At 40.0% G+C, this 20,993-nt stretch overlaps 1 protein-coding gene across 1 annotated transcript; it reads right to left on the bottom strand.

The window, feature by feature from the left end:
* Nucleotides 1-1,133: 1,133 nt before the first annotated feature.
* On the bottom strand, nucleotides 1,134-3,916 carry LOC104422045 (cytochrome P450 85A). Its single transcript, XM_010034262.3, is given in 11 exon segments — nucleotides 1,134-1,233; nucleotides 1,331-1,455; nucleotides 1,551-1,657; nucleotides 1,924-2,002; nucleotides 2,110-2,174; nucleotides 2,177-2,195; nucleotides 2,288-2,533; nucleotides 2,640-2,789; nucleotides 2,888-3,212; nucleotides 3,682-3,697; nucleotides 3,700-3,916. Coding segments are annotated over 11 exon segments (1,407 nt in total). The 5' UTR covers nucleotides 3,875-3,916.
* Between the last annotated feature and the right edge of the window lie 17,077 nt (nucleotides 3,917-20,993).

Genomic DNA, 20,993 nt, shown 5'->3' with positions numbered 1-20,993 from the left:
CTTGCCTCTTTTCTTTTTGTATTCCCTTTCTTCTGTAGGCCTATCCTTGAGGGCCAGGTCCTGAAATTTCTGAGATGACGATGCCCAATGTTTCAACAGTAGGTTAGGAACTTGATGGAAGCTGGGAAGGATTGGCTTTATATCTTGAAATGTTTCCTTGGGACATCATCAAGCTACAATTACTATGCGTTGATAATGAAGAGGTAGTCAAAGATTCTGCAAATGATTTAACTACAATAAAATGGGCTTGTCTGATTGCCTTTCTTGTTTAAGTACTCATTGACTGGTTGCGGTGACTAGTTGTATTGGGTTACCTTTTGAAAAAGCGTCGATTTGTTACAAGCCGAGCTAGTCTAATTATGGAGGCGTTTATAGTCTAATTATGGAGGTGTATATGGTGCGGCTTGATGGGCTCATTCACATTCCATCAGTGAGTTCCATCAGTGAGTTCCATCAGTGAAATGTTTGGTTTAAGGTTCTCCAAATCCTCGTAGACGAAAATCCATCTATCAAAAGCAAACCTGATCCAAACTGCGTGCTTTTTAATCCATCTTGCTGGGGTAAACACGATAGGAAAATCCAACCTTGGACCAGGTATGTTTCAAGGTAAACCATTCCATTTTCTTGGAAAATCGAAAGGTTTTGTCGGGCATGATGTATGCTCAACTAGATGAACGATGCAAGAGAAAGAAGTTTGGTGGATTTGTGCTTGCATGAATGTCTCGGCCTGAATATAGCCGGTCTGCTTGTGGATTCAGAGTCTATTCGGTTTTTCTTTACCGGCTTTCTAGGGGCGGCAGCGGACAAAAAATCGAGCCCAAACTTTCTTTCTTCAAGAAATTAACCTCTCCATGTGCTTTTCTCCCAAAGCCAAACTACAGGGACAAGTCTAACATGCGCGATTGCGTCATTTCCAGATTCCTGATTCGCTCATAGCATCACCCATCTCACGTGAATCTCGCGTGCACAATTGCACGTGTTCCTAACTTATACGAAACTATCATTAAAGTGCAAATCAAGGTCACACAATAAGCGGGCAATGGTCGGTTGATCACCGGTCAATTCATATCCGGTATATGCTAACTAGAGATCCAGTTATTCACGAATGTGTTCCGTTTTACATATCGACCCTCTTAGGAAAAAGCTGAGTAAGATCTGACTCTAATGTGCAATCCATTTGGTGCTTGAACTCTCAGGAATTTCATCAGTTTCTCTCCTCCAACTTCTTCCCATCTGCACAGGAAATGAATTAAGTTTCATTCATTCACATGTCAGCCAAGTCAATCATCTCTAGCGTTGCTACTAAATGCATTGGCGGTGTATCGTTTACCTGTATCTAGTTACAAAGTAGTGAAGAAATGTAGAAATCTCGGCAATCCCAAGTTCCTTTCCGGGACAGTGCCTTGTGCCTCCGCCAAATAGTAAGAAGTAGTTTTGAGATTCCATGCTTCGGTCCTGTGTAAAGAATTGAAAATATCAGGGTCAACAATCTTCATGCGAATAAAAGCAAGAGATGTTGAACCAGGGGTTCTGATCCGATCAACACGAACCATCCATCTCCATGGATTGAAAGCGAGGGGCTCTTCATACAAATGAGGGTCGTAGTTTATCTCCCTCGTGTAAACATATATTCTCCATCCCTTTGGAATTGTAAAACCTGCATAGAGAGAGACAGCAACAACTTCCAATCATCATTTGCTTCTGTTGTTGTTATAACACTCAAAGCGCATCCTCAGCAGCTGTGCACCTGTTGTTTTTTAAATAGTTCCCAAGTTCTTTGTTTAGTCAAATGAATCTCAAAACATATATTAAACGGTCGCATCATCACAGGTTCATATGAAGTTGATCTTTTAAAGAAATGTTCATGCTGAAACTATCTTACATAAAAATTTTGGGCACTCTGGGAATTAGATGAAATTTTACCACTGAGTTCCACATCCCGAGTTGTTTTCCTCAACACCCCATTTACAACAGTGGCCAATCTGGACGTTTCAAGGATCACCTGCATAAGAAAAAAGCAGAGCATGCACAGTTAGTCAAGACTCCTGTTTTCATTTGTATCACATAATGATTGTTTCCTAGACGAGATTATGTTGCATTGCGTCTTACTGCACGTGTGAACGGCATTGATTTGACATCGTTCCAGTCAATTGGATCTTCAGGCTCTTTGGACCTCTGATCGCCAAATGTTCTCTCTGCCGGATTTTGAAGCCGAGTCAGATTTTCAAGCAACTGAAAAGAAATGAACAAGCGTATTCGGAAGCAAGCACCGAAAAGGAAGACTGACCCTCAGTTCTTGAAGCACCCTCGGGTGATCATGCAGGTACTTGATGGTCATCATGGTTGTTGTTGAGACAGTTTCATACCCAGAGTACAAAACGGCAATTGTCTGGTCTATTATCTCTTCATCCGTCAACTTATATCTATTTTCATCTTCTCTCATCAGAAAGCCAAGCATGTCTTGGTGGGTTTCTCATGAAGCCCTTCTCTCCTCCATTAGTTGCCTCAACAAGCTGACAATATTCTTCCTTGCCTAAAAAATACAGGAAAAAAAAAACGAAAGTTCAAGTCGATTGACATCGGGAAAATTCTGTTTGAACTCTTCCTTTCTATCAAAATGGACCTAAATAGGGGCTTGCCTGAAACCCGCGGCGATAATTTGTGCCGGGAAAATCAATGGGCAGGGACAGAGTTCCTAGGACCAACTTGAAAAATTCATCCGTGAATGCCTTAACTTTTGCGCCCGATTCGATACCAGCAATTTGCTTTAGAGATGATAGAAATGCCATCTGAATTGAAGAAAAGAAGATGGAACAAGATCACTGACTGTACACTATAAGCGTAAAAAACTAGATGAATCAACAGTATCGTATATGATGCTCTATACCTGTTTGGTCTTCTCCTGAATGTCGATGGTGTGATGATCAGCCCAGTTGCTGAGGTGGGATCTCATGAACTCATCTATCTTGGGCAAGAGATGGTCCCTGATCATGGCGGGGCTGACCAGGGCGAGCAATGCCCCTCTCATGTGCCGGTGGGCGGACCCGTGGACGGCGGCGATGTTGCTCTTGCCCAATATGTCGAGCATGGACTGCGGGTAACCGGGCACCAGGCCTTTCGCTTCGTTCATGAGGATGAACCTGTTGAGCTCTGGGTCCATGGACACAACTGTCGGGCACCCGAGAATGTGGGACTTGTACAAACTCCCATACCTGTCAACAACAGTATAAAAAGATCAAGCACCTCGGACCAAATTTTTAGTAGGGTCACTGAAAAAGAAGAAAAATGAACTGTTTCAGACATCAGAAAATCTTCTCTTCTTCACAGTTACATTTTACAGAGAACTCAGGAGGGCCGTTTGGTAGCTATACCCAGGTTCGAGTCCTGCGAAGGCAACAGAGGCCGAGTTTGTATAGTTTGCCTTTAGACTTAGCCCGGAGAGGTGGACCAGTGGCTAGGCCATACCGAACCCCAAAAAAGGGAAAAAAAGGAGGAAACATTCATAGAAAATTGCGAAGTCTGCAGCTATTGAAGTGACAAGAGCCACACCCTCAAGAAAAAAAAAACAGGAAAGGATGAAGCACATTCCACATACAAAAATGTAGTCAGGGAAATCACAAGAATAAATCCTCTTTCTACAAAAATGAAATGCAGCAATGCGGAGAAAGTGGGTGAGGTGACCTTGCTCTCTGGTTTTCATGAAGTTTGGGCCCTGTTTCAGGAACTCTGTGGTCTCGCCAAACAAGGGCCAACCCATCGTGCCCGGAGGCAACCCCTTCTTCCTCCGGTACTTCACCTCATTCCACTTCAATAAAGCAGTGCATGCACTGAGCAGCGTGAAGGCCACAAGAAGCAGCAGAACGTGAACGGCCATTGATGCTCTCAAGAAGCTCAGCTCAAGCCCTCACTTGCTCCTCTGTTCTTCAGAAAAGTCGCAAAGGTTATGAAAGCTTGGGATTCTGTCGGTAAGTAAGTACGTGTATATATAGGCCTGCTTGGGTGGCAATTACAATAAGTAAATCAACCAGATCGTGCAAAAGCATCTTTTAAAATTGATTACAATTAGCTCTTCTATTATCATAATGACAATAAGCCAAGTTGTCACCCTATGTGGTTTTCATCCTTTCTTACCTTTTGGTGGGGGAAGGGGAGAGAGAGAGAGAGTAGGCCAACTGCGGAGCCTCTTGGGAGACCTGCAAGCCCAAGAATTAGATTGGCCGAAAAAGAAAGGTTTCTTTTCAACACTTTTTACAAGGCACACGGCTCAACTCAACAGTGAAGGAAAGAAAAGTAAGGCGGATCGTCTCGACTATTGCGATCAGAGAACAGCCGGTGGATTTAAAAAGTTGCATGCAAATACGCACTGCGGAGTCAATTCGTCTCCCAACACACCTCTGCATTTTGACTTTGTTGACAAATGTGGGCAAGAGTAGGGGGTGCGACATAGACTATTCACAGCTACAAGCACTAGAGTTATTGAAGATGGGTCGTGGACTGATAGTGTGGTTTCCAAGAAAATCATTTGGGAATCATTTTATTATTTGTTAGAGAGAGAGAGAGGAGGTGCACATGTGCACGCAGCGTTGACTGAACCCGTAGGAAAAAGCTAGTCCAACAGCCCCAAGAGGTCAAGAAACACTTGCTGACGCTCGTCTACTTACTCGGATTTATCACAATTGTTAATAACGTGAATTTCACGTGAACCCTATCGAGAAGCTCACAAGACCTATCGGTACAATATATTCAATCCAGCTCTCAATCAAGAATTTTCATAGGCGCTCTCAAAATATTTGTTAGAGCGTCAAGAAGATCCACCCTAGAAATCCCAATATAACCACAAGAAGACACGGCGGGTCTTTTCGACCATGTGAACGTGAGAGATGAGAGAGGATTCGGTTCCTGCTTTAACAATTTTCGTTTCTTATAGGAGTTCGAAGCTGTGGACATGGCTGGAATTTCTCGGACGCTGAGCTGTGCCATTGACTTAGCGGGGCTATGACCATGAACACGGTTTAAAATACATAGAAAATGGCACCGCCTTTCGTTCCTTCCGTTGGTCCATGCGAAAAGTACATAGATTCCATCGTCTTACACGCGGGGTAAAAAAAATCGAAGTGCAATCCTCTTCAAATAAAGATTTAGTCGAGAGAGACTCGCGTAGAAAATTATGCACACAAAGAACTAATCAATCGAGAAGAATCGGATCCATAGATGAATAAGCATAGCAAAATAAAAACGTACTGTTGGAAAAATAGATCAATCTGATAATCAGAGATCTATCGGAATGCCAGATCTTCCTCTCTATGATCTATTTCGATGTAGCAGTTTTCAATGGGATTAAAGCAACTTGATGGCTATAGCTTACTATTTTATAGGCTAGAGAGGGGACCCAGTAAACCCTAATCAACCGGGCTATTATCATTATGGGCTTCAGTTAAACATAATTGCCTACACTTTACTGCTCAACTAGGCCCGTTACTAATAGATGCCAATACCCACTTCAATAAAATTACTGTAGGGTTTAACAAATATTATAATATCCATTAACCCAATTATTTAAAATAAAAATTAATTAATTAATGTAAATCCATATTATAGAAAATTTCCAACATTCTCTCACTTGGGCTACATTAATTAACTTATTTTATTTTGAAAAATATTTTATATATTGAAAACGACACTGTGGGGGTTAATAACTGAAAATTTTGTTTTATGTGGTCACATTTAAAAAAAAATTCCAATAACGGCATCTCAAAACCAATCCAATTCTATATAACCTCAGTATACGATTATGGAGATCAATGTGTTATGAAAATTCCATACATAAGACCTTTCATAATCACATATTATAAGCATTATATTTTCATGGATCATGGGCCTAGTATTGTAGTAAGAAATAGTGCCAACATGTAATCAAAATATTCACTATTTCTTATCGGTCCTTAGTGCAGTTTCATCTATTTAGGTTATCATCGACAGTGATAGCCACGTGTTTTGAAGCTCTACAACTAATACTTCACAATATATCTGTAATAGTCTGAATTTTCAGAATTTATTTTCGATTAAATAAATTAGGCATTTCATCGATGCGCCATGTGACATCCCGAATTTCATTGACCTTCATTAGTGTAATTAGATCATTAGGAACTTAGATTAATTAGATTGGGCCAGAAAGTGAACCCGATGGATCGTGAGAAATGTGTGGGCTTGAGAAGTAAGTGAGCCACAAGAATTGGACTTGAGAAATCTAATGAGAGATTATGGGCTTGGACTTGGCTTGAAGCGGGCCAAGGTTCGGAATTATTAGATTTGTAGATTTAGTTTAGTGGGCCGGGATTGTTATAGATTAAGCCTATTGGGCCGGAGATGAATATTTAGGCCCGAATGATTTTATTTTATAGATTATAGTTATGATAACTTGATTAATGTGTATAATGCTAATATCAATTTCTAACTTTAGCATTTTTGTGATGAATTCTTTGTAGACTAACATTGACTAGTCGATATGTTATGTCATGATTTTGTACAATCATAAAAGGATTTAAATCAATTCGAAACAAAAGGGAATTAATTGAAAAATATTAGAAATCAATGAACTGACTAATGACTCGGATTAAAGACTAATTAATTTTGAGTGACAAATTAAAATTGAGAGAACAAGCTTGGAGGCCACATCATCCTCTCTCTCGTTTTCTTCTTGCATGCAACACCCATGGTTTTCTTTCCTCTAGAAACCGAAACCATCAATTCAAGGGAAAACAATCATTAGCAAATTTCATCATTAGTCTAGCCTAGGGATTAGCTTTGTAGCCTATTTCCCCCCTTAAGTTTCGTACCCTCTCTCTCTCTCCATATAAAACTGAGCAACCCATCTTCATCTTCTTCTTTCTTTTCTCTCGGCTGAGCGGTAGAACCAGAAGCAAACCAGTAGCAAACCAACGATTTCTTCTTCTTGCATGCGAGATTTTGGTGCTGATCTTGAAGCATCTTTGTGTTGTCTACTAGCTGAACAAGGTAAGGAAAGATATAACTCTAAATTGAAAGTTATCCATTGCTTTGTCAAGAAAGCTTGCGGGTCAATCCAAACAGTGAAGGATTTAATTTGTAGTTGCTGTTTTGTGGTTAATCTAAGCTGAGTAAGTGCTAGATTAGAGTTAGAAGCCATTGCATGTTGTTTTTGAGGATTGTATGTTCGAAATCCAAGTGTGAGTATGCTGTTTTGTTGAGTGAAGTGATGAAATGGATGCCGAGTGGATGGATATGGTGTTTACTGTGATGAGTGAACTCACGGATGCAACAACACTTCAAGCCGAGTTGTGGATTGATTAATTGTTAGAGAAAGACATGCCGAAGGTGTCTTAAGTTACTAAGATTAGGCATTGAAGTATTGTAGAAGAAGTTTGTGAAAAGATAAGTGGTTTAGTTGGGTTAGAAGTAAAGGAAATTGTGTATACCTATTCTGTTCTAGGTGAAAAATGGTTATGGAGTCTTCTGTTCTGTGTTATTTTCTTTATGTATGTTAACAGAAATAAGAAAGAAACCATTCTACATGATAGAACATCTATAAGATCAAGTTATACACGTAGCTATAACCATATGAATATATAAAAACGTAGAGATGGAAGTGAACTTAGTAAAACCAGTAAACTGTTCTTGTGAGAAACGGTTTGACCTTTATTGATTGTAGGAATTTTCTGTATTTACCTAGTTATATTTGGATTTAGAATCCTTAATGAAAATTGTAGGACACATCTTAAGGAATAACGTGTCAAAATTTGAGATTAAATCGATAAGATTTGGCTAGTGAAACAATTTTCTTTGTAGATACGAAATCTGGACGTCAGTGAGAATTAGACTTAAGTTTCTTCATGGGAATTGTTAGTCTATGTCTTAAATATAACATACTAAAATTTGGTAATATTTCGACAAGAATTGATATACCTTCTGTGTCCAAAACCAAAACTGTACATTTAGTTAGTAAACTGTTAGGACCCGAGAACATGTATTAGATGTTGTGTCTTTTATATTAGGCTTTTGTGAGGCATGTAGAGTCTAATAAACCTCATAATAGAAGTTAGTCATATAAGAGTAAGTCTCATATATCATTTGAGATATAAGTGCATATAGAATCATGTGTGTGCAATGAGTGCGGTGCATAATGCTTGATTATGGGATAAATATCTGTTCGCCATGGTGTCGCGACCAATTTTTTCGGGGGGTGTGAACCACCTAGAGTTTTGGCTAATGGATTGTTAAGCCTAGACTTAACTCGGCTCTCCCAAGCCCATACCAATTCGCGACTTAGGTTCGAATTCTTAACATGCAAATTGATTTTATTTAGGAGTCGCCACTAATCAGTTTATGGTAGGTCGATTAGACACCTAAGTAAAATAATGGGAGAATTACCTTACTCCTACGAACCGAGAGACTAAGGGTACGGGGACTTGATTACATTAGATTTCTCTAATGCCCTTTCGGTACCATTCTTTTTATTTTCAAAAATGTTTGGCAATTGAATTAATTTTAAATAAACTTCCTAACATGTGAGGTGATCATACATGTGCGCATACCACCAATTTAACACTCAAGAAAGCAAATGAATAAATGATGCAGAACTTACCTCAAAGCAACGAAAGCATCTGCAATGTTAATTTAGAATTCACATCAGCAGTCCTAAATATGATTTAACACGCAATTTTTTGTCTTGTTTTCACTTAATTAATGAAAATCATGCAATATGCGATGCATGCCACTAATTTAACATGAAATGATATGACATGGCAACATGACTTAGCTATATGACCTAAGCAATATGACATAACTAAGCATGTAATCTATCCTAAGCATGAGATGATTTATTCTAAATAACATGTTTTTGTATTTTCTATGAGATTCGAAATTTAAGAAATGCAACATTTAAATATGCAATCTAAATTAATCTAATGACCTAATTCTAATGACGGCCAATTTCTAATTAAATGCACCTAACAAAAATCACTAAATGACGTGCATTGTATGAAACTAATTCTATATGACGTGCACATGATTTTTATTTTCCTAATAAGCATGCAACCTATTTAGGAGAAATTATCTAAACCTATAATATGCAGTCTTAGCATGCAATGACGTGCAAAGAATGCTCTAATTTATCCTAAGACAAATTTTATTAAATTTCAAATGATCTATAGCTAGATTAAGATTCTATCTAATTTAAACTAGGATTAAGTCATATTAAATCCTAATTTAAACTAAGACATTATCTAAATCTAAAATGCCATTTATCTTTAAAAATATGATCTAAATTTAAAATGAAGCATGCAATTCTAATCTAATATGCACAATGATTTTTTTATGGTTTTTTTTTAATTAATTTCGAAATTAAAGCTAACACATAATTAACATGCAATTCAAATAAAAAACTAACAACCTAAATGAATGCACTTTCTTTTTTGGATTTTTTTATTTAAAAATTCATAATAAGATTGCAATCCTAAATATGCAAGATGACAACAAACCTAATCCTAATTAAGATTTTTTTGATTTTTTATTTTTACGAAAATAAGATTTGACTCAACCAACTTAACGATAGCAAATCAAATAAAAGATAAGATTGATATCCAAAAATTGGCGAACCATATCTCGCGCATGAGATCGGGTAGACCAATTTTAATTTTAAATCGCGAATCAAATCTCGGGCTTGAGATTGGATTGTCGATTTTTATAAGGGATTGCAAGTCGGATTTCGGGCGTGAAAATCGAATCACAATCCCTAACCCGAGGGACTTTCATATTGGGATCTCAATCACATATTTAAAGGGAACAATTTCACTAAAGAGATAAAATAGCAAAAATAATAAAACAAAAATAAGATAAAGAAAATACCTAAATTTTCTTTTGCTTTTCTCTTTTTCCTTTTCTTTTTCTTTTCTAAAAAGAAAAAAAAAATAAAGCTGGTGGCCGGTCCGGCGAGGGGGAATCACCGGCTAGGGTTCCGCGAAGCTCCGAGCGGCGTGTCGGCAATGCGAGGCGGCGGAGCGTCGCGGGTCCGCTCGGGCTGGAGGCGAAGCGGAGGCGGCATCGGGGCGGCACGGGCCTGCGTCGCGGGGGCTGCGTCGGGGCGCTCGGATCACGGGCTTCAGCCGGCGGGGCGCTGCAGGGACGGCGGGAGGCCTCTGGTGGCTGCGATGAGGAGCTCCGGCGGGTTCGGGGCAGTCAAGCTCGGATCGGCAGCAGCTTCGGGGGAGGCTCGGAGCCGACGCGGTGCAGGCGGTGGGCAGATCTGGCTCGGGTTTTCGTCTCCGAACAGCAGGTGGATCGCGGGTCTTTGGCTCCAAGCAGCAGGCGTCGCGATTCAGGCGCGGAAAGGCGTTGGGCGGCAACGGGTCACCGAAATCGTGGGTTAGCACGGCACGAACGGGAGAGCTCGGGCGGACAACGCGGGCTTCGAGCGAGGTGGCCGGGCTGGCCTCGACTTCCCAGCCAGCGTCGATGTGGCAAGACTGCAGCGTCCGGCGGGCAACGTCGGCCGCCGATCGGGATGCGCGGCGCGGTGGGTGCGGGGGTCTTCACGGATGGAAGTTGCAGAGGCTGCGGCGCGGCAGGTGAAGAGGTTCGGCGTCCGGCGGGCTTCGTGTCGCGACGGCAGAGGCAGAGCTGGGGCGCTCGGGTTGCAGAAGCGGCTGGTGTCGCTGTGGCGCGGAGGTGCTTCGGTGCAGAGTTGCAGGAGCGGTGAGTGGGGCGGAGGTGCTTTGGGGAAGATGATGAACAGTAAAGGTCAAATCAACCTTTACTGTTTCGGCCGCTTCCCCCTTCAAACTCCCTTCTCTCTTTTACTTTTTTTCTTTTCTGAATTTTTTTCTCCAGAGAAGCCCCCTTCAAACTCCCTCGTACACGGTTGCTTTTATAGGGGGTAAGAGATAAGCCTTTGATTTCCCCTTCAAATCTACATCCGCGATATATTTTCACCAACCGATCACTATTGATAGAAATTTAAGATTATGATAAATATTTTCTCGAAATCCAAATCTCGCAAAGATAAATTACAATATCGCAATATTTTTTCATAAAATTCATCCCATACTGATAAGGATTCAAGATTAAAATGAGATTTTTTCCTAAATCCAAATCTTTCAAGGCCAAATCGCAATATTTTTTTAACCATCTGCCCTATCTAAAAAAGATTCATATCTCGAAAATTTTTTAAAATATTATATTCCTACGAGATAATTTTTAATTATTAAAAAACGTGGGCTTGGGCCAACCTGCTCGCTTCGTGGGCCTGATCCATCTGATTCGAACTCATCCGCCACCGGTCCATTAAAATGCAAAACTCAAATAACAAAATAAATACAACCTAAATCTATATGTTATGCAATTAATAAAATTAACCCTTAATTTCCTATGCAATAAATAAATAAACTAAATTGCCAAAATTTAGGTGTCAACACATGGAATGGGACATTACGTAATGGGTTTTATCTTATAATTTGGACACGCATGTGTGCTAGGTTCATGAGAGTTAGATAGATACTTTAGAGTCTTTTTCTTTTGCATACGATAAATGCATTAATCAAAGGTGTGGTGGTGTGAAACGTGTGCTTAAGATGAATGAACCCATCGGTACCGAGATACCGGTGATGCCCTTGGAAGTTTGGGATGCCCTTGCTCCGTGGTCTTGGATGCCTCGGTAGAGAGATACTGAGATGCCTCAGAGTGAGATGCCCTTGTGTGTGATCAAGGATGCCTCGGTTGTGTGATACTGAGATGCCTCGGAGTGAGATGCCCCTTGCTGAGTAGTCTTGGGAGGACCTCGGTTGAGTGATGCCGGGATGTCTCGGAGTGAGATGCCCATGATAGAAATATTGTGGAAGTCCGGATAAGGTAACTTCCGGAGGTGACTCGATCGGGCCGGTTGAATTCCGGTTAGTGATTGATTGAGGGTGGATCATGTGCACACTAAATATAATTCTATTTGGTGAGTGAGTCCATTTATTATTGTTGCATTGCATCTTGATATGAGATTGAGTTGAGAAAGGTAAGCATAGAAATGGATGCTCATAAGGTGATTATGTACATAGCGTGTTAATATCCAATTGTTTATGCTTTTGATATATTTCTTAGCATCCTAAATTGTTTGATGATTCTCTTGCAAAATTGATGACTGTGGATTGTTTAAGTTAGATTTTTATCATTCTTTACTGGGCAAGGTTGTTTGCTCATACCTTACATTTTCAGATTGATATCATGGATGTACCGCCAGTAGCTCGATATAAGGTGGTAGTGCGTCTTGATGTTTCTCTTCATGACGTGTATGATCCCAACATTGACATGGTTTTCTCCAAGTATGAGGCGACTTTATGGATGGATGACGGTAGGGCTGAGTTGATACCGATGACGTTCGTTGCATGGTTTATCAACCATGAAGGGGAGATGTCCGGACCTTTACCTTTTGGAGCAGGAGGACCTGGAGCGGGGATGGACGGCGCCTAGACGCCTTGAATCGTGTAGAGGCTGACTAACTTTTGTTTTTTGTTAGATGCGGGCTGGTATGGGAACTCATGAAGTAGATACCCTCACCCCTTTATCCCTGGCTTGTGTTACGCCTTACTTTTGTAATGTATATGTTGTATATATAGGCGATGAACGTGGAAAGAGTCTAGGTTGATAAATTTTGTAAGCCTCAATGATGAAAAGAAGTAATGAAGTTTCTCGTGTTCTTGTTTATGTGCATGAATGATTTGGCCAATACTTGAATTGAAGGTAGAGTGAATTGCAGGATAACCTCATAATATAAACTTGAGATTTTAAATAATCTATGTTATACATGCTAACCTTCAATGGTAAACACTATAGGTTATCTAAAGGAGTTTATAAGTTAGGTAAGATGTTAATGATAATTATAATTCCTCTTGCGCTTAGTACGTGACGCTCTGGGACGTCACACGCCAATAGTGTTATTATCTGAGTTGATCATTCATGAGATAACTAGACTATCTCGGAAAATAATTAAGGAATCTAAATGCAATTGGACTTGACAATTCGACCAGGAATCGACTGCTCGACCGTGTTGGTCTGCAAGGGTCATTACGGCACCGTCAGAGATTGATTAGAGAACAAAGATAGACCGATTCGGCTAAGATATGTGATCAAAGTGTGGGTGATTCCATCTGATTGCAAAATTCTCATCGATCGACACTAAATTGATTTTTTGTCGTTTTCGTATCCGGTACCCGTAATTGAAACCTCGAGATTTTCACGACAACTAAGAGTCGCCAATGTGTCAGAGATGTACAATGTGACTCGAGATAAATCGATCACGGGTCAATTACACTAAAAATTCCTAAAAGTGAGCCTTAGGTCGTGCTAAAATCGCATCGAAGTGAAATTAACCAAGAATTTAAACTCGATATTAGAAATTGAAAGTTCTATGGTGTCACGAGCTATTTTAGGAACGCTGACTTATCTTACGAAAATTTTTCAGAGATTCCTGAATTTTTATGGAGAATCGATTTGGACGTTGCGGAAAATTAGCGGAAACTCAGATGGGCTAAATCGATGGAAATTGGGACTTCTAAACTGAGCCTGTGAGTATCAGGGATTTATAGAAAATTGTTCGGGATTTTTCTTCATCGAAATCGGACCTCAATTTGGGAAATTGAATAAGGAAATTAAATTTACTTGAGTGAAATTCGGTTTTGAACAAAGGGCTGCAAATTTTTGCATCAAAATTTGATTTAATGGAAAATCCAACTTAAGAAAGAATTAAGGGGACAATGCATTTAATTAAGTGGATGAAGCTTGGACTTTTAGAACATTTTAATCATTTCCTTGACCAATTGGCCTCATCTAGGGGTGTGCAACCGGACCGGGTAAACCCGGTTCCCAGATCGGCCCACCTGGAAAATAGGGTCGAGAACTAGTTCTAGTTGAAACCTGTCTGGGAACCGGTTGCCAAAGTTCAGACCTTGTTTGAACCGATTCGGGAACCGGTTCCGAGGGAATACCCACCCAGGAACCGGATTGACCGGACCGGTTTGGGAATCGGTTTGAGAACCGGTTTTTAAGGCAAAACCCTAATTTGTTTCTAACTTTCTATCTTTACTCTCAAGCTCTCACATCCGCCAATCCATTCGATCGCTGCACTATTGATGCTGTTTTCGCTCACCCACCATTGCCTTCCTCCTGCGACACTCGTAGTCGGGAATGCCCCCCGCAACACCGGCTTCGTCAACATCACCAACCTCTAGGGCGGCAAGGTGGGCTTTGGCACCGTCGCCCCTGGGTCCAAGCTTAACTTGTTGTACACCAAGCCGGTGAAGTAGATCCCCTCCAACATCTCTGTCCTCCATATCAGTGCCCCCATCTTGGTCCCAGCCATCCTCGCCGCCCCAGCGCCATCGGCCTCGGCCACGAACGTGATGGCACTGCTCAAGAAGGCCGAGTGCAAGACGTTCACGGGCCTCCTCGTCTTGAGTGGTGTCATCAAGACGTACTAGTCGATGCTGGACAAGGGCTTGATGGTGTTCGCGCCCGACGTGAGCTCGTGTCGCTCTTGTTGTACCATGCGGTGGCGGACTACACCCTGATCGGGTCGCTGAAGACGAGCAGCGCCCTGATCAGCACCCTTGCCACTGTTGGAGAAAACTTCCTTGTGTATTTTGAAATTGACAAAACGTTTCCATCAATCTAGTCTGAAGACTTGCAGACTCTTTAGTCAAAGTTTGAAGATCGCCAAACCGCCAGACTCAAGATTCAGAGTCTATCCTTATTGACAGTTTCTAGATCGTCGAAGAAGACTTATCCAGAACTGAGTATCTTGTTAAGGATTTGATTCTATTGACTGAAGAAGATCTCTCGGCTAGGGATATCATCTTGGAATCTGTTATTCGTTTTAATTTCAATTCGGGTAATTTAGATCTGTTGATTGATGAAGCATACTTGGAAGGTTCTACTTATGGAAACCTAGATCTTGATTGTATGGGCGAGCATGGTTGGTGGGCTATCGTCATATTTCTTAAATAACTCGAAATCTTCCTAATTGATTCTGTCCAACCGGTAGATTAGAAGAACTCATTTGGTAAGTGCCAACGGGTATGAAGGCATGGAGGAGTATATAAGGAAGTCGTTCCAGTTATTTGAGTGTGTGCGCGATAGAAGAATTCTAAAGTCTGAAGCTCATTGTTCTTTGTTAAATTCAATTGTTGAGCGAAAACTTGTAATCAAAAAAGCGTTTATATTTCTGTGAGACCTTGAGGAAGTGTAGCAGAGTCTCTACACTATGGAATCAAGAAAGTGATATACTGTAACAACTCTTTTGATTCTTAGTGAAATCCAGCCGGTGGGCTGTCAGTGCGGAAGAGTGGACGTAGGCTTGGCTCAAGCCGAACCACTATAAACCCTGTGTTCTTATTCTCTTCCCTAAGCTCTTTACTTTGATTGCAACAATATTTGTTTGTTAGAGTCCAATTTCATTTTCATAATCTATTGCTAAACAAAGTCAGTTCAAAAGTAAAATTATAATCTTTACATTGCAAAATTTGTTTTTGCACCTATTCACCCCCTCTACGTGCTCATACTAGCTTTCACAGCCACAAATGGCGCCGGGAAGTACGATTTCACTGTGAAGACCGTCGGCGACTCCGTTGCGCTTGACACCGGGGTTGACTCCTTGCGGGTGGCCACCACGGTGCTCGACTCCACCCCCATCGCAATCTTCACCGTCGACAGCGTCCTCCTCCCCGCCGAGCTGTTCGGCAAGTCCCCATCCCCTGCACCGGCGATTTTTACTCTTCGTCATGAGCTGCTGGCTAATTAGTTCTATTTACCCCGTGATATGATATGTATTGCTGAATTTGATCCCTTTTCTAGTTGATTTTTTTGCTGAATTTAGTGGTTGGCTAATCTTCCAAGGTTTCATATGTTATTCCCTGCTTTGGATTGGTAGAAGTCTAGCATCTTAATTCACATAATTGCCCAAATGAAGTAGGTCCGTGAGGATCTTGATTTCACGAGTGATTGTTTAAACTGAATGGTTGCTCGGGTCTGTGAGCACTGTGAATTCCTCTTTTATTTTATGAAAGTATGGTTTTGAATCTCTCCGGCTATTTGCTCTTTTGATTCGTTTTGGTTTGTTACCTGTTCACAATCCAATATCAAGGAAGGCGAAAAAAATTGATTTCTTTGCCATTATTGCCATGTCTTGTTTTGTCTTGAACCCATTTTGCTTCAGCTTGTTTATGTTGAATAGGTTATTCCACAGGGAGTATTATGTGAAGCTTGTAATTCTTGTTCGTGACAGAGATAATAGGAAACTTGTATTTCCACAACACTGAACTTGAGTAAAAATGGAGTGATTTCTTATGTTAGACCATGAATTACATAGTGCCAGAAGATCAACATTCTACATTTCCAATGCACACCTAATGAGAGTTTTGATTTACAATGTTAGATCATGAATTACTTTCTGTCTCCAAAGTTATGTTGAGAGATTTGATTTACTATAAAAACTAATATGTTATTGTAGAATCCTAATGTTATATAATTTTTTTTTTTAGTTTTCAATCAATGGATCAAGACAAAGACATATCAGTAGGAGTAGAGGGACATAATAAAATGAGTCCACTCATGGAATTACCATTCCATGGAGCTGATGAAGTGGAATCTGCAACCATAGGCGCGACAAACAAGGTTAGGGGTACTTAACTCTCACACTGCTTCGGGTAAAAAACAAGCTAATCAATCAGATTGTTGGGATCATTTTTCGAGAATTATAGATGAGAAAACATAGAAAACAGTTAAGGTGAAGTGCATTCATTGTGGGATGGATTATGTGTATAATGTTGATCATGGAACCTCTACTATGTGGAAGCACTTGAGAAAGTGCAAAAAGTATCCTCGTACAGATAAAAAGCAAATGTTGTTTGTATCACGTGACAAAGATGTGGTTGGCGAGGTTAGGTACTACTATTGATTTGTCTTAACGACATGGAAATTTGATCAAGAACGTTGTAGACATATACTTGCTCAAATGATTATTATTGATGAGTAGCCATTTTCCATGGTTGAGCATGTTGGTTTTCGCGATTTGGTTACTGAATTGTAACCTCTTTTCCATCATCTTTTACGATTTACGATGGCAAGAGATTGTATGAAGTTATATCTAAGTGAAAGGACTTGTTTGAAAGCTTACTTTAGTAAGTTAAAATCTAGGATTGCACTCACAACGAATATGTGGAGTTCCATTCAAAACTTGAACTATTTGTGTCTTACTGCACATTATATTGATGAAAATTGGCAGTTGCAAAAAAGAATAATCAATTTTATGATGATGCATAGTCACAAGGGTAAGGAGATTGGTAAAATGGTGGGGAAATGCATTTATGATTGGGGAATAGAAAGTAAGGTGTCCACAATAACAGTGGATAATGCAAGGTTAAATGATGTGGCCGTTAGTTATTTGAAAGAAAAATTTTCAGAAAAAAGGATTTTTGATTTTGAATGGCGATGCTTTACATATGAGATGCATTGCTCATATACTTAACTTGATAGTAAGAGACTTATTGAATGAGGTGCGTGATTCTATTACACGCATCCGATACATAGTTAGGTATGTGAGGAGTTCTCCGGCGAGAGCTAAGACATTCAAAGCTTGCATTGAGAGTGAGATGATTGCATACAAGGGTTCGGTCTATCTTGATGTTGCCACTAGATGGAACTCCACTTACATGATATTAGACACCGCCATCAAGTTCAAGAAAGCTTTTAAAAGAATGGAAAATGAAGATTTATTTTTCTTAAGGGAAATTGACAATGATCCTCCTGAAGATGAAGATTGAGAAAATGCCATAATTCATTCTAAATTTCTGAGACGGTTTTATGATACAACCAAAAGAATGTCGGGTAGTTCATATGTTACTTCAACTGGTTATTTTGAGGAGATAGCTAAGTTGTACAAGTATTTGAATAATGTGGCGAATTCTTTAGACGAAAAGCTTCAAGCTATGGGTTTAAAAATGAAATAGAAGTTTGATAGGTATTATGAGAGTTTGGATAAAGTTAATATGATGACATTGATTGCGGTTGCATTGGATCCTACAAAGAAGTTGAGTTATGTAAAGTTCTATTTTGAACAAATCTATGATGATGAAGCAAAAATTGATGAGATGCATGATAAAGTGAAGGTTGCCTTGGAGAATTTGTATAAATCTTATGAGCGATCTTTTGTTGGCTCTTCTAGTAAAGAAAAATTTGGTGATTCAAGTATAGGTAATAGTAGTAGCACTTCCAATGTTGATATTGATGACAATGATTGTGAAATTGATGCTTGTCACAAAAGCTTTCTCCATGCGAAGAAAAGAGTGTTGGATGAAAACAAATTTGTGCTTGATCGGTATCTTGAAACTGAAAGTGAAGATATTCTTAATATTTATCTTTTGATGTGGTGGAAGAGTATTGGGTCAAAGTATAAAATCTTATCTTTGATGGCTCGAGATGTTTTGTCTATTCCCGTGACTACCGTTGCTTCAGAGTAAGCTTTTAGTACATCAGGACGTGTACTTGATGGCTTTCGAAATTCTTTGACTCCTAGAGTGGTGGAAAGTTTAATTTGTACTCAAGATTGGTTGAGAGCTATTTGCGTGCCAATTAATGTTGAAGAGTGCATCGAGAATACAGAAAAGTTTGAGGTGGGTAAGTTATATATATTTCTTTCTATTTTGTAATTCATTCGCATAACTATCTATTAAGTGAATGCCTTATTTAATCTCTCTTTTTTTAATAGATTTGTATTGTCTTACCAAGGACATTATCATTGGAAACTAAACTTCATTTTGTCAAAACTCTGATTTTATGGTAAGTAAATAGACTTTATTAAATTATAACTTTTGCATGTTTCTAGAGTATGGATTCTTGTTGATTTTTCTTTATATATGAATTTTAGGTTTTTGTCAGAGATTTTGTACCACGTTAAATGCAAGGCTGAAGAAGGAGAAGAAGATCGAGCACATCAAGGACAAGGTTGATCAGCCAAAAATTAACCTGCAACTAGTTAATTGGCTAAATTGCTAGCTTGTATATTACTGGAATATGAGAAACTCGATGTACCTTGTGGGATCTGGGGATACGAGATGGTCAAATTATATACTTGGTTGTTTTTTCAAGGGGGGTTCAAATTTTATATATGTTCCCAATGAGTTTGGTCAAAGGATGTGCTTTGTTTGGCCTTTTTTGTTTCAGCAGACAACTCATCTAGACTTGCTTCCCTAAGGTTAATATAAAGATACAGTAATTTTTATGCAAAATAGGTTCCAATATAAACAGGGTCAACCCTGTTTCTAGACCCGAAAAATAGGGTGGGTCGAGAACAGGGTCCAATGCAAATAGGGTTGGGAACACGGTTCAGAACAAGAGAACCGGTTATAATAGGGTCGGGTACGCGATCTAGTCTAGACCCTACCCACCCTGGACCCGATCACCCATAGCCTCATCCATTCCTCTTCTTCGTGTGTCTTCATCGTCAACCCCCTCTGCTTTTGTCTTTCATTTTCATTTTCCTTCACATTTCTTTATTTCAGCTCTTAATTTCCCTTCATTTCTGCCGCCCCCATCCACTGTCTCTCTCTCTTGCAATCTTCTCTACCAATTCCCCAAGCCCATGCCCACGATCTCTCTCTCTCTCTGCTGAATTTTTCTCTCACGGCCAGCATCTACTTTCATTCCCTTTTATTTTGTTGAACGAACCTGCAGCTCCACCGCTTCATCATTTTTGTTTCTTCTCTGCTCTCACTGCCGCATGTCCACGGATTACTTCTCCTCAGTCGAACCAACGAACTGAGATTGCTCCTGTCTGCTAATTGTTGACGAGCAATATCCCAGTTCGGCCACGAATCCAACCGCCCTCCTGCCAGTAGCCGCGCGTCCCAACCTTCATCCATCTTCGTCTGCTTCTCCTCTGCTGATTTGCACGTGGACAGCGAAGTCAACGCAGTCCATTGTCGTCCATTCAGTCGTGTGCAATTGAGCCTAGCGGCCCATCTCCAGCGAAGTCCAGCAACGCCAATCCACGCTCGAGCAGCCCAGCGTTTCTGTAGATTTCAGCCCACCTTCCTTTGTTCTTTGCTCCACTTGGCCGTGTAGTTCATTGATTGGCCATCTTCAGCTCACTCAGTCACTCCATGAAGCTAGTTCAGCAACCCAACAAAGTCTAGCCCACAAGTGCAGCAAGCCCATCTCAGCCGAAGCCCAGCAATTTGAAGTCTATCAAAAGCCCAGGTTTCGGCCTAGTCCAGCAAAGCCCAGCGAAATCAGAAGCTTGTGAGTTTGAGGCCCAAGACCAGTGTCTGCAACAAGCCCGGCCCAAGTGTCCGTTGATAGCGTCAAAAATTTGGATTTTGGCCGCCGTCACGTTGTCGTTGTGGTGAATCGGTTTCCGCAATAAACCAGTGAGTTTATGCACTAAATCCTTCTTAGTAGGCTGATGACGTCTAAGGGGTGTTTAGTTTAATTTAATTAGGAATTAGGTGGTTAGTTAGATTAAATTAGTAATTTAATTAGTTAATTGTGCATGTTAGGCGGTTAGATTAAATTAACTAAGGCCTAGATAGGATGCATTATTTATCTAGAAGGGTTCGGGAATTTTCCAAGTCCGTATTGGTTTTTAATTTAGTGATTTTGGCCTAGGTTAGTATTTTTAGAATTTACATTGATTTATTTAATTAATTTCAGTAATTATTTAATTATTAAATATTTTCTAGAAATTAGGCCGGGATAGTCGGTGACCGGAATTTCGTGCTAATTACAATGGTGTTGTTAAATTCTGCAATTGAGTATTAAATTGCGCAAATTGAGTGTTAATTTGATTTTTGGTATTTAATTCCAAAAATTGTGAATTTCCAATATTTATTCAGAAAATCCCAGGTATCGGATTTTGACACCAAAAATAGTTTTATGTACTATATAAAACAAAGTGAGAATTTAAAAAGGAATGGTATCACATT

This window comes from Eucalyptus grandis, chromosome 10, assembly GCF_016545825.1.
Source record: "Eucalyptus grandis isolate ANBG69807.140 chromosome 10, ASM1654582v1, whole genome shotgun sequence".
Classification (NCBI taxonomy): Eukaryota; Viridiplantae; Streptophyta; class Magnoliopsida; order Myrtales; family Myrtaceae; genus Eucalyptus; species Eucalyptus grandis.
The sequence above is the reverse complement of the archived record's forward strand: the minus strand, read 5'-3'. Positions and strand labels throughout refer to the sequence as shown.